Source organism: Eptatretus burgeri, chromosome 14, assembly GCF_056783735.1.
Source record: "Eptatretus burgeri isolate ZD-2024b chromosome 14, Ebu_testis_v1, whole genome shotgun sequence".
Classification (NCBI taxonomy): Eukaryota; Metazoa; Chordata; class Myxini; order Myxiniformes; family Myxinidae; genus Eptatretus; species Eptatretus burgeri.
The window spans coordinates 29,942,052-29,960,090 of NC_140974.1; the positions used below are offsets into that span (position 1 = coordinate 29,942,052).

The 18,039-nt window shown below is 39.0% G+C and overlaps 1 protein-coding gene across 1 annotated transcript in view; it reads left to right on the top strand.

Moving 5' to 3' along the window:
* Positions 1-18,039, top strand: part of LOC147012881 (sucrase-isomaltase, intestinal-like) — a 465,156-nt gene that overhangs the window by 376,509 nt on the left and 70,608 nt on the right. Inside the window, exons 25-31 of the mRNA XM_085853461.1 lie at positions 481-537; positions 750-874; positions 4,131-4,219; positions 4,327-4,376; positions 7,688-7,864; positions 9,247-9,384; positions 9,496-9,705. Of these exons, the coding sequence (XP_085709587.1) occupies positions 481-537; positions 750-874; positions 4,131-4,219; positions 4,327-4,376; positions 7,688-7,864; positions 9,247-9,384; positions 9,496-9,705 (846 nt within the window). The remainder of the gene's footprint in view (positions 1-480; positions 538-749; positions 875-4,130; positions 4,220-4,326; positions 4,377-7,687; positions 7,865-9,246; positions 9,385-9,495; positions 9,706-18,039) is intronic.

The following is an 18,039-nucleotide window of genomic DNA, read 5'->3' on the forward strand; positions in this document are numbered from 1 at the left end:
TCCAAGCTGAATAAATTTTATTGAAGCCAAACATTTCAAGAGGAAGAGTACCAGGAGTGTAGAAATATAATGGTTTGTGTCATAACAGCCGAAGCCCATAATTTCCACCACGATTTGATTGCATTCCTGAGAAGCCCCATTAGTTGAAGCCCCGGTGGCTCGTTGTACACTCAAGTCATGTCTCTTCAGCACAGTTAGTCGCCTTGAGGGGGCTTGCATTTCATTTCTTTTTTTATATGTCTCTGGCCATGCTCATGCTTGCCTGTGAAGTTATTCCGAGTCTCATGTACACGCGTGTCATCAAATGAAGAGAGAAGTCTCGGTTCCCCCAACCAAACTCTTCATCGCTTTATGAACAAGCCCACTTGACTCATTTCAACTGACTCGTCAATTAAACGTGTAACATCTCTCAGTGTAAATATTATTGTTTTAAAGAACATCACAAACGTATTGATGTGTCTACCTGTTTGTACCACGCAGGGTGCGGAGTGGGCGCTGGCCTATTTTCCAGATGCCCCGTGGTACGAGTATGAACTTGTAAGTGACCCTTTTACTCACTCATTGTACCATGAGAGTTAATCGGTACTCTCTTATATTAAGTGTGATGAGTAATTACTTATTGCAATCAGCTATATTGATGAAAATGTTTGTTCATTTTTACCATTTTACATTGCCTGATATATTTACTGTGTTTATACCACATGATACCTCTTTTGCCGTGAATGCGTCGTGCGTACAAATGTTCACAGGGGACGAAGACAATGCACCGTTCTTGTAAATTCAATGTCTCTATCCCGGCGGACAAGATCGGATTGTATGTGCGAGGAGGATACATCTTGCCCATGCAAGAGGCCACTAATCGAACTGCAAGCAGGTATGGCTTGAGGCCAGCAGGCATTGCCATCAATGCTAATAGTTGCACATACACTGGGAGAGCCTAACGTGGCGTTCATGTATAGAGCCAGAAAAAAAAAAATCGAAGAGATCAGATGCTGGACTGAGCAAGGAAGAGGGTAATGAAGTTTCATTGCTCTTGTATTAGGTTCCTGCGTGGGTCTGCTTAACAATGAGTTCCCTTACAAGGAACTTTAATGCAGGAGGAAGCCATTAGGCCCATCAAAGCCTGCACTATTATTACCAACTTATGATGTTTGTCCATGCGATATCCTTTTAAAATGCAGAATGTCAAACAATGAAGCAACATGCACCATTTTTTACACAATTTGGGATGATTCAGTCATGGTTTGAACGACTGACCTCCCTGCCTCGGAATGGATGTTCTCACCATAACACCATCTAGGCTTGTTTACCTATATATGCATTTTTGTCATCTGTCGATCCATTATTCATTGGACTTTCGGTCAATGTTTAATTTTTTTTAAACCCTGCAGTGTTTAATGATGAAACTTACACCATTTTGAACACTTTGTGAACTGTTGTCTTCCTGGATGTTGTGGAGTAGAGTAGTACTCCACATGGAGGAATTGCATGGAAAAATTGGTCTCCACGTCAAATGTGTGCAAAATGAAATGATAAAAAGTCTGCCTGCTGTAGAGTAAAGTCAAAAGTCTTTAAAAAAAAAAAAAACATAACTTTTATTCTCGAGCGTTTTCATAACTACCAAGTCTGATAAAAAAAAACCCGAGAATAAATTGCTAAAGTACCAAATTGTACTACTTATTATTATTTTTCTTTCTTTCTTTCTTCAGCCAGGCTAGCACAATAATTGCTGAAGCCATTACAATGATTCTAAAGTGATGAAGGGATATTATCTCTGGGGTATTGCACTCTGGCGTTTTCTGGATATATCTCTGGCGTTTTCAAAGAAATCATACTTATTCAGCAATCTGCAGGCATTCACAGAGCCGTTGCACGCCATTTACGCATGTGTAAAGTGGGAAACCCTGCCGTAAGTAATTTCTGCTGTAATCTGCGTAAAGTCTGCCATGGATTGCAAGATAACTGCAGTATGCATAATTAACTCCACCACGGAAGGTGAAGGAGGTTATGTTTTCACCTCTCTCTCTCTCGCTGTCTGTTTGTCTGTCTGTTTTTGTGCAGGATATCTTAACAAGTTTGGGATGTATCCAGATGAAATTTTGTAGACAGATTGTGTGTTTGACAAGGACAAACTGATTAGATTTTGGTGAAGATCTAAATCCGGATCTGACTACTAGAATTTTTAAGTGATTCTTCACCATTGAGAGATAGAGCCAAAAACGATATATAGCACGATATCTCAAAATGTTGTTGACGGATTTGGACAAAATTGGTGGACATGTTGCGTGTGTGACAAGGAAGAATTGCTTCAATATTGGTGAAGATCCGAATCCTGATCCGGATCTGATAATTTATTCGGTGATTCTTCACCATTGAGAGATAGGGCTACACCGATATAGTACTGCATAGCATATTTCAAAAATGTATTGGCCTGATGTGTTTTCATGGGTCAGGCATTACGTGGCGGAGGTATGCGCTCTACCGAGTACCCTTCTTGTGTACGAATGGAAAGGGCACAGAATAAACAGAACTCTAATCACCCTCCACCCTCAACCCTCAAAAATATAACAACAGAACCAAGTCACAAAACACTTTTTTTTTAAATAAAATTTTTTTAAAGCATGTTGGGATGGAATTTTCCCCTCCCCCCCAAAAAGGTAGGAATTACACCACAATACAACACCACAATCCTTTTTACAGATTTCCACCACAACATATTTTGACATTTTTCTGTCTCAATTACACAACAAAGAAAACACACAATTACACCAAACTGCACAACAAATATACAACTCCCTCCTATGTAGACATCTTCAGGCAATTATTACTATTAGTGGGGCAACTTAGCATAACAATTGTGCATTTTGTGAGGAAAGCACCAAATTTGGCATACGAGTAGCCTAACATATTATGAACAGATTTGGATATTGGGCAAACTCAAAATTTTTGAGGGCAGTAGAAAATGGCTGCCACAGCCATCAGCGGCTGAATTTGAGATGGCCAAATATCCAAATCTGTTCATGATATGATAGGCTACTAGTGTGCCAAATTTGGTGCTTTCCTCACAAAATGCACAATTGTTATGCTATATTTAGCTAAGTTGCCCCACTATATTGCCACACAATCATCAAGGACAAAAACGTCAAAATATGTGAAGGCAATCCATGAGGATTGTGGTGTCATTCCTCCCTTGTTTGTTTTTTGTTTTGTTTTTGTTTTATTTGGGGGGGGGGGTGCGGAGAGGATTCCATCTCGACATGGTTCATGGTTTTCCATTTCTTTCAATGTCTCTTTGTGACATTAATGGTTGTTGACTCTTTTGATCTTTCCCACATGTTTAGTTCTACTTGCCATCATCATTATATTGTGTGTTGTTTTGTAGTATGTTGGGAGGGGATGCAGTGCAGCTAAAAAGGGGCAGCATTACCATTTCTTGTATCAGCATTTTCTTATTATTTGTTGAGAAGATATTATCGAAGTCACAACTATTAATTTCTCTCAGTGGCTATAATATCGTCTTCTGACCTTGACTATGCTACTCATGCAAGAATAGCAAAATAACATTGATGGACTTTCCTCTCAAGCAACAAAACCGGTTGTGAGATCGAAAATGGGGAGCAAAAACTCCACAAAAGACAATTGCTGATTGAGGAATTGATTGGAATACTGATAAATCCTTGTGGAATGAATGAGGAATGGCGAGTAGGGATCCATCCATTGGGACCATACTCTGTGCAGAGCATTGGTGCTGCCTAAGCAGTCTTCTTGGCTATTGGGCAGGTCACCACTCCAAAACAGTATACCAGCAAGCTGCCACTCATTTTGCCAACCTCGGAAGGATGACAGGCAGAGTCAACCCCACCTGGTATTAATTCAACAGCTGAGTGGGATTTTAACTCAGGATCCTAGGATCCCAAGCCCACCACCCTAACCATTAAGCCAACACCAGGCATGGTAGGGAAGGTAGGTGTGAAAGGTAAATATTCCTCCATTTATATACATGTGATATATGTGCAAACCCTTTGAGATCCCTGCCCCCTTCCCTTTCCCCCATATTAGTTTTATTGTATTAAAACTGTTTTGAGATAAGAATAAGTGAGTGAACACTTGTATGAAATGTCTGCATATAGCCGAAAACAACCGATGACTTTGCTCATTGCTCTGGATGATGATGGATCAGCTGTTGGGGACCTGTTCTGGGATGACGGGGAGAGTTCAGGTAAAGCATGCTCGTACTTCTTATTGCTGATGAAAAATGGCACAAAAGACTTCATTTCATGAAAACAGTTCTCCTTTGATGACATTAAAATATAAATATTATTGCAGAAACATACGAATCCAAAAACTATATCTATTCGACCTTTACCTGCAAAGAGGTGAGACTTTGCATCTTTTTGTGAGTGTTTAAATGTTTTCTTTTTCATATATATATATATATATATATATATATATATATATATATATATATATATACATATATATATATATATATATATATATATATATATCTGCCGAATATTGAAATAATTTGCCATATTACATTGAATATAATATTTTGTCGTGTTTAAATGAACAGAAATTCATAACAAAGAACGAAAACATTAATTTTCATATCAAAAGAAATGACAAATGCAAATTAATACAATTCCAGGTCAGCAGTTGCTGATTTATTTACTCATGCTACAAAGTCCAAAGAAAAGCTTGTGATGAACCTGAACTATTAGCTCAATGTGAATGTAGAAATCCACTTATTGTGATTTAAGTTTCACTCCAATGAGCTGCAACTCTTTTGTGGACAGCACAGGGAATCAATTTTTATGATTTCTTGTGGGTCCAAATCCACAATGGCAATATTGATAAACTGTCTCTGAGGATTCGTTGAAACTATGTTTCCTTAAATCTTCAAACCAACCTATTCCGGTTCACTGCAGTATGAAGATCTTCCTCAACTCTTGTTGAGGGGTGTTTGGCAGATTCGCCACACTTGCAAAGTGCTCTTTTGCGAGAGTGAGCAGCCGTGGGAATCAAATCCACACCAGCTAAGACGAAAGAAACAAATCTTTAACCACTCGACCAAACAGTCAGCTCAAAACATTGTTTATAACCACTAAATCCCCTTCAAAATGGCAGGTAAAGACCTTACCTTGATAAACATAACAAAGTTAGGCACAACAATAAGCTATTCAGACCATCACATCTCTTTTGTATCCACACCTCATTAAAGGCTGACTGTTTTATCATTTGCATTTCACCAACTTCCATGAAAAAGCAATTACACAACATTGCATCCCATACAATGTACGCAGACTATTTTAGTTTGTCTGCATCATTCTTGAAAGAGAATTGTAGATATTTCAGATAGTCCAAAAGCGTCCCATGTTTTTTTGTTTTTTTTTAATGCATTTCATCGAAATCACCAAAGATTTTTGATACCTTCGGTCTGGAGTGTCTGCATTTCTGCATCATTGAAAGAACCTTCAGAAAGTATTCACACCCCTTGACTTTTCACATTCTGTTGTGTTACAGCCTGAATTTAAAATGGATTGAATTTAAATTTTTATCTTTTAATTTAAAATAAAAAGATGAAATATCTTGCGTCAATAAGTATTCAACCCCTTTGTTATGACACCCCAAATTGAGCTCAGGTGCATCCAATTTCGTTTGATCATCCTTCAGATGTCACCACAACTTGAATGGAATCCACCTGTGGCCAATTCAATTTATTGGACATGACTTAGAAAGAAACACACCTTTCTATATGAGGTCCCACAGTTGACAGTGCAGGTCAGAGCAGAAACTCGACCATGAAGTCCAAGGAACTGTCCGTAGAACTCCGAGATAGAATTGTGAGGAGGCATAGATCTGGGGAAGGGTATAAATCAATTTCTAGAGTGTTGAAACTTCCTGAGAGCACATTGAGCTCCATCATTATGACATGGAAAGAATATCTAACGACCCATACTCTTCCTCGAGCTGGCTGTCTGACCAAACTGAGAAACCAGGCAAGAAGGACCTTGCTCGGGGAGGTGACAGAGAACCCAGTGACCACTCTTGCAGAACTACAGAGTTCCTTGGCTGAGATAGGAGAACCTGCCAGAAAGACAACAATCCCTGCTGAACTTCACAAATCTAGGCTTTATGTAAGAGTGGCCAGACGGAAGCCACTCCCGAGAAAAAGGCGCATGACAGCATGCCTGAAGTTTTCCGAAAGGCACATGAAAAACTGAGCGCATGAAACAAAGGATTCTGTGGTCTGATGATCTCACAAAAATTGAACTCTTTGACCTCAATGCAAAGCGTGACATCTGGCAGAAACAGAGCACAGCTCATCACCCATCCAACCCCAACCCTACCGTGAAACATTGTGGTGGCTGCATCATGCTATTGGGATGCTTTTCAGTGGCAGGGACTGGGAGACATGTAAGGATAGAGGGAACAATGAATAGAGCCAAATTACAGGCAAATCCTTGAGGAGAACCTGCTTCAGAGTGCAAAAGACCTTAGACTATGGCATAGATTTACATTTCAACAGGACAATGACCCCAAGCATACATCCAAAGCAACACTAGAATGGCGTCAGAACAAGAAAGTGAAAGTCCTTGAGTGGCCCAGCCAAAGCTCAGACTTGAAACCCATTGAGAATCTGCAGAAAGACTTGAAGATTGCTGTTCTTCCAATTGGGGTTTGCTGGAAGACCGACGCTCCCCATCCAATTTTACAGAGCGTGAGCAAATTTGCAAGCAAGAATGGGGGAAAAAAAATCCCCATATCCAGATATGCAAAGTTGATACAGACATACCCAAGAAGACTCGAAGTGGTAATCGCTGCCAAAGGTACTTCTACAAAGTATTGACTCAGGGTCATTGAATACTTGTTGACAAGACATTTATGCTTTTCATTTTAAATTAATTTGTAAAATTTTCTCAAAACATGTTTGTCATTTTGTTATTATGGGGTATTTTGTGTAGATCGGTGAAAAAAATACCATTAAATTTAATCCATTTTAAATTCAGGTTGAAACAAAAAATTGTGAAAATGTCAAGGGGTGTGAATACTTTCTGAAGGCACTGTATCTAAAATCCTACTTCTTACTTCTACATCAATTATAAGATACCACACTACTTAGGATCTGTTTCCGATAGCGGTGAGGTTAATGCAATAATGGCATGACTGAAAGACCTTCTTTTGTTTGGAATATACCATAAGATATTTTTACGTGTCTCCCAATGCATCATTCCTCTTGACACTCATCATCTCTTATTTTTCTCTTACGTGAGTCTGTGTATATACAGTCCAAGTCAATGAGAGGGTGAATAATTAAATAAACCGAGTAATTAACTAATACCTTCAGTACACCTGCTCCACATTTCTTATTGCAAATCAAGCATGTCTATTGAGTTATTTAATCACATCATTAAATATTTCAACTTCCTTCATTTCCTCTTCTTCAACGTTGCTGTTGTGGAAAGTAGACTGGATAAGTTAAGTGCTTAGTTGTTCTACAATCATCAACGTATTTATCTGCTGATCTAGAAACTGTTTCATCCATGCATATATTTGATGATGTGAATGCTAACATTTTAATTTTGTCGCTCCGAAGAATTCTACTCTGCATTTATTACCTGCATGTAAGTAAGTGTACTGCCCATTGCTGTGGCAAGGACTCTTGTTTCTCTACCTCTCACAGAACAAACTTTCAGTGGTGTCTGAAATGAACAACTACAAAGATCCCGAACCTGTTGTAATTGACATTCTTCGCATCCTCGGTTATGGCTCTGCACTGAGGATGGTCATTGTACAGAATGGCAAGAATGAACCAACAGTCCTTGAAGACGATAATATCATTTATGACGCAGTAAATAAGGTATACCGAACTCTTTAATTTCTACTTTATGAAAGTACTCTAATGATTAATAATTTGTAACTGTGGCTGTGGAAGTGCTGGCAGGAAACCCTCGAGGTACGCATGCTCACCTTTGAGGTGTCCATCCTCAGTTTTAATCCCAACCCAGCTATATACTGTCATCCTTGTGTTTAATAGGTTTGGTCAGGCATCGCTGTGTGTGCCATCCCTTGGATTGATGTTAAACCTGGCATCCCATGTGTCGGCATTAGTTAGTGAACATTAAAGATCCCACAGTGTCTCGCAAAGAGTACATGACCTATCGCCAGCACCATTAAGAAATACAAATTCCTGCCCTGACTTCCTGTGTCGGAGTGACGACCCATCCAGGATTGTAACTCTAGCCAAGAAACCGATTCTGCAAAAATGTTGCTCTGTATAGATCATGGTACATGATGCTGATAATGGCTGTGTGACTACCTTTTGCTGTAGAGTGACTTTGATTGTGCTTCATAAAATGTGATGGCACAATGAGCCAAGCTTTCAATCTGGTGGGCTGTGTGACCCAAGCGTGTTGTAGTCTGGTGGACAATATGAGCCAAGCTTGTAATATGGTAGATAGTTTGACATAAGCTTGTAATATGGTGGGCAGTAAGTATGGTCCAACCTTTAATATGATAGGTCGTATGGGTGAAGCATGTAGTATAGGCCAAGATTGTTGTATGATGCACAATATTGGCCAACCTTGTAGTCCACTGTATGTGGTTAATAGCTTGTCTTATATTTATTTTTAATCCTTTGAACCCAAGCGGCTGTTTTTACCGGCCATTATTCAAACCTCCATTATACCTTTGTGGCCGTATTTTTCTCCAGGGAGCCAGGGTGGGGGAGCCAGAAGCTCAAGTTGCTCAGGGTTCAAAGGGTTAAGGTGAATACTGTGGTGGTTTCCTGTGATCTCTGATCCTTCACTTAGATATCAGGACCTTCCCTGTAATTACATCTAAATCTCATTATTTCTAATCAAATGTGCTTTTTGTTCAATAAGGACTGAGTTGGTTGAACATGTAGCTAAGACTGTAAGAATTTTATGACTTTTGTTTTTTTCCAGATATTTTATTTTGTTCTCATTTTATCCAAACGGTTTGTAAATCCACTTTGTATTCAAAATGAATAGCTGTACCATTTATATGGGTGTTGATCTACCTTTGCAGGTTGTAAAAAAAAAAAAACAGATTATTTCAGGTTTTCGTGTGGATACATTACTCAGCCCCCACCTAACTCAATCTCCTCACAATTTCCCTTTCATTTTTAAATTATTTTCTTAATTTGACCAAAATCCCCTCCCCACCCCCCTCTATGTTGTGTCAAATGTAGATGATCATAATGATTTGATCTTTTGGCAGGTGAACATCGTCCAAGGGATGAAAATGGTTGTAGGATCATCATACTCTGTATCTTGGAACTCGGTTGGCCGTTTTGACTGCCATCCTGAACCAAAAGCGAGTCGCAAGCTTTGCGAAGACAGGGGCTGCATCTGGATGGTAAAGCTCATTAAACTCTAATATTTTTTCCTCCATATTTTTCGAAACCATAAGCTCTGATCATGCAATATATGGCACAGTATAATTTGAGACTTTCCTTTCCTCACCCAGGAAACAACAATACCAAACGCTCCCTATTGCATATTTCCACTTGATTACGGTTACAACATTTCAAAGTTTATCAAAAACACTGAGACGCAAAAAATAGCAGAGATTACCCGGAACACGGACTATCCATCGCGATACAGCTCGGCATCTCCAGACGTCGGAACCCTCGAGGTCAAGGTGGATCTCCTGACTGACCATCTCGTGAGGTTCAAAGTAAGTGCTTGTCAAAAATGGTGTGTGGTTTGTCATTGAATTACCGGTTCCCTGGACATGCCGTTTGCGATTAAGACTTAATTTTATGGTATAACAAATCCAAACTCGAGTCTCAGCCTAATCAATATATTTTGGTAACTGGAGTTGCAGTATAATATGGTTCTTGGGAAAAAATAAATATTCCTGCCTTTCTCGAGCCATTTCAAACTTCTGCACAAAATAAGAATTCCTTGGGCCTTTAGAAGCTTTACAAGCACAGTTTTCGATAGAAATGATGTCTGAAAGAGTGAAAACATCAAAATACTTCCAAGAATTCATTTGCTTCCATACAATCTGATCCAAATTAATTCACAAAATGGCAAATTTCCATCTTACGAACCTATAAATTAATAGCCGAGATTTCCCAAAAGCAAATGCAATGATTGTGTTTTAGATTTGTATGAAAGGGAATTTATAAACGTTCATTTAATACTATTATCAAACAAAACAATTTTCGCAACATTAAAACAAGCAGTCATAGACTGGTACTTGCGAAATCATCAACGTGACCTCTGACCGTGTCTAATAAAAGCTGTCTCTCGAGAAGGTAGCGACGCAAACCAGAAGTTTCTACGACGATTCTGTACCAAACCATCAAAAATCGAATGTTTGACCTCACTGTGACCTTGACCTTTGACCGATTTTGACCAAAATCTAATCAGCACGAGCCATCACCCTCGTGAATCACGTGGTGTAATTTCACATTGGCAGCTTCTTCCATTCTCGAGTTATCGTGCCCACACACGAACACACACACACACACACACACACACACACACACACACACACACACACACACACACACACACACAAACACACAAACAGATGACGGAAGTCATTAAAGATTTCGTCATCAAAATCATTTAAAGTCATTTAAAGTCGTCATTTAAAGTCATTAAAAATTGAAAATATCACCATTATAAAATGTGACTTGATTTGTCGACGTAATGCATTTGTATGAGTAGTATTCAAATGAGATTATATAATTATTTCCCATATTTACATTATGAAGACACATTTGCACATGCCTGGTGTTGACTTAATGGTTAGGGTTGTTGGCTTGGGATCCTAGGGTCCTGAGTTCAAATCCCATTTTGCTCTTGAATTAATACCAGGTGGGGTTAATACCAGGTGGGGTGACATATATATATATATATATATATATATATATATATATATATATATATATATATATATATATATATATATATATATATATATATATATATATATATATATATATATATATATATATATATATATATATATATATATATATATATATATATATATATATATATATATATATATATATATGTATATATATATATATATATATATATATATATATATATATATATATATATATATATATATATATATATATATATATATATATATATATATATATATATATATATATATATATATATATATATGTATATATATATATATATATATATATATATATATATATATATATATATATATATATATATATATATATATATATATATGTATATATATATATGTTTAATAGGGTGGTCCAAAAAAGTCGAAAAGAATAGAATGTTGCTCCACAAGCTTAAAATTATTCTAATATGATCCAATAACGCGCAAAAAATCGGATATATGCAAATTTTTGGCTTGATCGGAGGTGATTTAGAGGTCGCTCCATATGACGACTTTTAGTCTCATGACTTGAATAAATTAGGGCATTAATGGTCAGGTACCATTACGGGTACTTCTGGATGTCCGAGGTGGAAATGCAGTCCATTTTCACCGAGGAAATTCAGAAATGTACGGATTCGCATCTCACCATACCCTAATTTAATATAATAATAACTAAATAAATAACTAACATATTTTTCGTGAATCATTGAATTTAAAACACTGGATGTTGGGCCGGCTAGAAATAAGTTCAGGCAGGGGTGGAGACAGCAATAGAAGCGGAGATGATAGTGGTATTTGGTAAATGAGACGAAATATTCTAATAGTTTGTAATTCCATTGATTGAAAATTAGGGTATGGTGAGATGCGAATCCGTACACTTCTGAATTTCCTAGGTGAAAATCGACTGCATTTTCGAACTCAGTGGGGTCGATTTACTCGAATAAATGTTTAGACGGACCACAAATTAATTATAGATTAGAAAATATCGACATGAGTAGGATTAGTTACTCAACTCCAGTAATGATAAATCTTGCTTTAGGTCATATTTTCGAAATGATAGTGAATTCAATGTCAGTGCAGTCATTTCTTAGAGTAAATCGACCCCATAGAGTTCGAAAATGCACTCCATTTCCACCTCGGACATCCAGAAGTACCCGTAATCGTACCTGACCATACCCTAATTTAACCAACTCATGAAACTAAAAGTCGTCATATGGAGCGACCTCTAAATCACCTCCGATCAAGTGAAATTTTTTTTATGCGCGTTACTGAATCATAGTGGTATAATTTAAGGCTTGTGGAGATAACATCTAAATTTTTATTTTATTTTTTGCTATTTTGGACCACCCTCATGTTTAAGTGTGTATATATATATATATATATATATATATATATATATATATATATATATATATATATATATATATATATATATATATATGTACACATCTTCTTCTTTCGGTTGCTCCCGTTTGGGGTTGCCACAGCGGATCATCCGTATGATCCGCAAAGTGATTTGGCACATGTTTTACGCCGGATGCCCTTCCTGACGCAACCCTGGTCGCCTCTTACGACACAGGGATATGGGACACCTATTTTAACCGGGGTATACACCGGCCCAGTACACTGGTACTCATTTCGCCAACCTCGCAAGGATGACAGGCTGAGTCAATCCCCTGTTGCTGATGCGGATCATACGGATGATCCGCTGTGGCGACCCCGAACAGGAGCAGCCGAAAGAAGAAGAAGAAGAAGACATATATTCTCACCAAATATATATATATATATATATATATATATATATATATATATATATATATATGTAAATATATATGCATATATTTGCATATATATATATATATATATATATATATATATATATATATATATATATATATATATATATATATATATATATATATATTGTTGTGGTTACCAAATTCGCAAACCACCATTCAGGTCCCTTAGGTGAGATATCTCGGTAAGTATATGTGTAGTTAGGCCCAAACCCGTTGTCTAGAGGGAATAAATGTCATTCATGCGTGCTGCGACTCTTCAGGATAGCCGTTTTTCTTTTACTATCTTTATTTTGGACCAACCGCCATTATCACCACCGCCAACCGCGTCTCAACAGTCATCACAACATCAACCACCCACCGCGGCGCCGCTTCACCACGGCAGCCACGACCTTTACCGTCACACCTCGCAACCGTCGCATCGCCACCGTTCTTGCGCCGCTTGTGGGTACCGGTATTGGACTCGTGCAGGGCGCGCGCCGAACAGCGTGTACAAAACCACGGACTTTCCGCTCCAAAAACGGATCAAAAACGACACACGCCCACTTTTATTCCATCCAATCGGTGAGCGAGGGGCGATTTGGCCCCGCCTCCAGGGCGTTGGAGGGCGGTCGCTATATGCAAATTCATGGATCAAAATGCATTCACGCCCACTTTTTCTCGGGCCAATGGGGAGCGAGGTGAAAGGTCGAAGGCAGGGGGTCAAAGGCGAAGCCACGGGGCTTATATAAGCGGCTGCGTTCGTCAGAAAAGAGTCGTCGTCGTGTGCGTTGGAGTCGTGTGTGCATTGGAAGGAGTTCGCAGGAGGAAGAGTTCGGAGTTGGAGTCGGAGCGAAGAGGACGGAGCTGTGGAGAGGCGGCGGCGGCGGCGAAGGCAGACGAGGGGGTGCTCGCGTCGGTGCCGGGAGCTGCACACCAGGGAGGCCGACGGCGCGACCTGGTCGAGGTGGAGACGCTCGTCGCGGGACCCGAGACAGAGTAAAAATCCTCCTTTCCCCGAGCATCAGCAACCCCCTCCTGTTTCCCCCCGCGCTGAGATAGTGCGACCAAGGGGGCCCCCCTCCCACCCCCTACCAGACACTGTCCGCGAGGCCCGCGGAGTTGAGGCACCATCGCCGCTCCGCGTCTCATCACCAGACGGGTAGGCCCGACCCGGTCTCGGCCTCAGGCCCGCCTCATCCTTGAGGATGTTCTCTTTTCTTTTGTTTTGGGAATGTGTGTTGTCGGCGCCATCTGTGAAGTAGAATTGTATAAGTGTTGCCGTGTGCTCGGTAGTCGGTATTAGCTCTGCATTGTGTCTTCGCTTTTACATTTGCTTTTTGTGTAAAATTGCATTGTGTTTCTCTTCTTTTTTTATGTGCTTTTGGTGGAATTGTATATGTGTGCTTTCCGTTCATCGCGAATAAATGTGCTTTATGTTGAACTGTTTCCCGCTTCGCTTCGTCATTTCTCTCATTGAATCCTCATCTTGCTTCACGTAAAGGGTTGGTAGTGGGCTGAATACGCCCGATAATTAATCGAACCGTCGAGGCCGACGATAACACCGCTCAGTTATCCCGATAGTACGGAACGGGTCGCTTAAGTGGCCCGTGTCCAAAGTCGACCTGCGGCGAGGTGCGATCGCCCGGTCTACCCTCCGTGTGGGTACTTAGGTAGGTCGAATTTGGCGAGCAACCCTATCCCACGCGGGGGCCGATTGGCTCGATCGCGGTGACACCGAAAGGTCCACCCGTGACTGGTTCCCGGCGTTAGTCCGAGAGGGTCACGACTGGATTGTCCGTCCGGTGGGCGACGTGCCGCGATTCGAGTTACGTGGCCGTCAGCACGCCGGCGGGCGCGAATCCGTAACAATATATATATATACATATATATACATATATATACATATATATACATATATATACATATATATGTATGTATATATATATATCTATATATATATATATATATATATATATATATATATATATATATATATATATATATATATATATATATATATATATATATATATATATATATATATATATATATATATATATATATATATATATATATATATATATATATATATATATATATATATATATATATATATATATATATATATATATATATATATATATATATATATATATATATCTACATATATATACATACATATGTATATATATATATATATATATATATATATATATAGATATATATATATATATATGTATATATATATGTATATATATATAGATATATATAGATATGTCTTCTTCTTTCGGCTGCTCCCGTTTGGGGTCGCCACAGCGGATCAACTGTCTCCATTTCGCTCTATCCTCCACATCTTCCATTGACACTCCAACCACCCGCATGTCCACCCTAACTGCATCCATGAACCTCTTCTTTGGCCTTCCTCTTCTCCTCCTGCCTGGCGGCTCCATCCTCAGCATCCTTCTCCCAATATACTCCGCTTCCCTCCTGTGCACATGTCCAAACCATCTCAATCCCATCTCTCTCACTTTGTCTCCAAACCGTCCTACCTGCGCAGTCCCTCTAATATACTCATTCCTTATCCTGTCCATCCTCGTTACTCCCAACGAGAATCGCAGCATCTTTAACTCTGCCACCTCCAGCTCCACTTCCTGTCTTTTTGTTAGCGCCACCGCCTCCAAACCATACAACATAGCTGGTCTCACTACCGTCTTATATACTTTCCCCTTCACTCTTGCAGCTCCCCTTCTGTCACAAATCACTCCTGCAACTCTTCTCCACACACTCCATCCTGCCTGCACTCTCTTTTTCACTTCTCTACCACACTCTCCGTTACTTTGAACAGTTGATCCCAAGTATTTAAACCCATCCACCTTCCCCACCTCAACTCCTTGCAACCGCACCATACCACCACCCTTCCTCTCATTTACGCCCATGTACTCTGTCTTACTCCTACTGACTATCATTCCCCTTCTCTCAAGTGCGTACCTCCACCTCTCGAGGCTCGCCTCAGCCTGCTCCCTACTCTCTCTACAGATCATGATGTCATCCGCGAACATCATAGTCTATGGAGACTCCAGTCTGATCTCGTCTGTCAACCTGTCCATCACCATTGCAAACAGGAAAGGGCTCAGAGTCAATCCTTGGTGCAATCCCACTTTTACCTTAACTGGTCCGTCATTCCTACCGCACACCTCACCGCTGTCACACTGTCCTCATACATATCCTGCACCACCCTCACATACTTCTCCACCACTCCCAACTTCCTCATACAATGCCACAACTCCTCTCTTGGCACCCTTTCATAAGCTTTCTCTAAATCCACAAACACACAATGTTACTCCTTCTGGCCTTCCCTATACTTCTCCATAAACATTCTCATAGCAAACATCGCATCATTGGTGCTCTTTCCTGGCATAAACCCATATTGCTGCTCACAAATCGTCACCTCCCCTCTCAACCTAGCTTCCACTACTCTTTCCCACAACTTCATGGATATATATGGATATATATATATATATATATATATATATATATATATATATATATATATATATATATATATATGAATAAATCCTTCAGATCACTGAGTGACTGATTTAATAACCAACCAGATCAGCATCTGGGATCGGTCGATTGTTGTACCCTTGAAATGCAGATAGAGAATTGTGGAGTGAGGTGCTGGAGTATTGTGGAAGGGGGAAGGGGATAAAAGAGAAATTTGTTTGAAAGGATCAATAAAGAAAAAGGAATTAAGTGAATTGTGTGAGGATCGTCTGGTGGAGGGAGTGTGTAGGGCTGAGAGGGGAGGGGGCAGTGAAAAGTAAACATGTAATAATATATCAATGGCTTGTGGTGTAATTAACTTAAGCACAAAATATTTCAGATGGATTTGGTCCTCTCTGACCATAAGTAAGCTTATTCCAATTTGGATTAAATTATTCAAGACATTTACAGTAAGTAACTCAAAGGCATTCCATAAAGTTTTAATAACAGGCCTGAAAGTTTATATTAAGCTCTGTATAAGAATTAAATGAGTCAAATGACTGGTGCTGGCTCTGAAGTATTTTTCCAGCATGAGATCCTTTAGTAAGCATGTCATGAATTCGGTCCATAATGAGTCTTGATTTGCAAATTGTTCGTTTTACCATGTACTAATGTTTGAAAGCTTCATATTTCAGTTTATATTCCAAATGGATTAATATTCATCAGAGCAACGGGTTTCCAAAGACTTCAATTAGTACCAAACTATGGTCCCTGAAAATGGCGTGGCTCCACGAACACAGCTCGACCTTGGACCACTCTTCGGATTAGATCAATCCAGCAAATTTCAGTGAAGAGGAACTGATCAGAGAAAACAGACATTAAAGAGAATGTTGATTTATCGAATCACTTTGTTAAAACCCAGCCTATAATTGTCTCATAATAGATCTGTACTAATCTATTTCAGTCAGCAAGATGTATACTTATCGATTTCGATTTGCAATATCTATAATTATCGATTACAGTCAGCAAGATCTGTACTTATCAATACTTAAACTTTTCCATTTGCAAGATATCTACTTATCCATTTCAATTAGCAGGATCTTTTCTTATCATTTGCAATCAGCAATATCAATACTTAAGATTTCCATCGGTAAGATCTGTACTTTTACATTTCCATCAGGAAGATCTATTCTTCTTGATTTCCATTTGCAAGATCTATACTTATCGATTTTAATTTGGAAGATATGTATTTTCTTCCATTTGCATCTACAGTATATTGATTTCCATTTGGAAGATCTCGACTTATTGATTGTCTTTAGAAAGATATATGCTTATCGATTTCAATTAGCAAGATGTATAATTATCAATTTCATTTAGCAACATCTGTACTTATCCTTTTCAATCAGCAAGATCTAAAAGCCTGGTGTTGGCTTAACGGTTAAGGTGGCTGGCTTACGATCTTAAGCTCTTGAGCTTGAGCCCCTGTCTGCCGTTAAATAACACCAGTTTGGTTGACTCAGCTTGTCATCCTTATGAGGTTGGAAAAATGAGTCAGCTTACTGGAAATGGGACACTGCATCAACAGTACAGCCCTGGTCACAGCAATGATGCAACACAGCCCTGCTCACAGCAATGATGCAGCCAGCATCTACAGAATGCATACCAAATAAAAAAGCAACATCTATATTTATCGATTTCCATTTGCAAGATCCATACTTCTAGATTTCCTTTAGGAAGATTTATCATTCTAGATTACCATTTGCAAAATCAATACTTATTGATTTCGATTGGGAAGATCTGTAGTTCTAGATTCTTATTTGCAGGAGCTATACTTATCGATTTCTATTTTCAAGATATT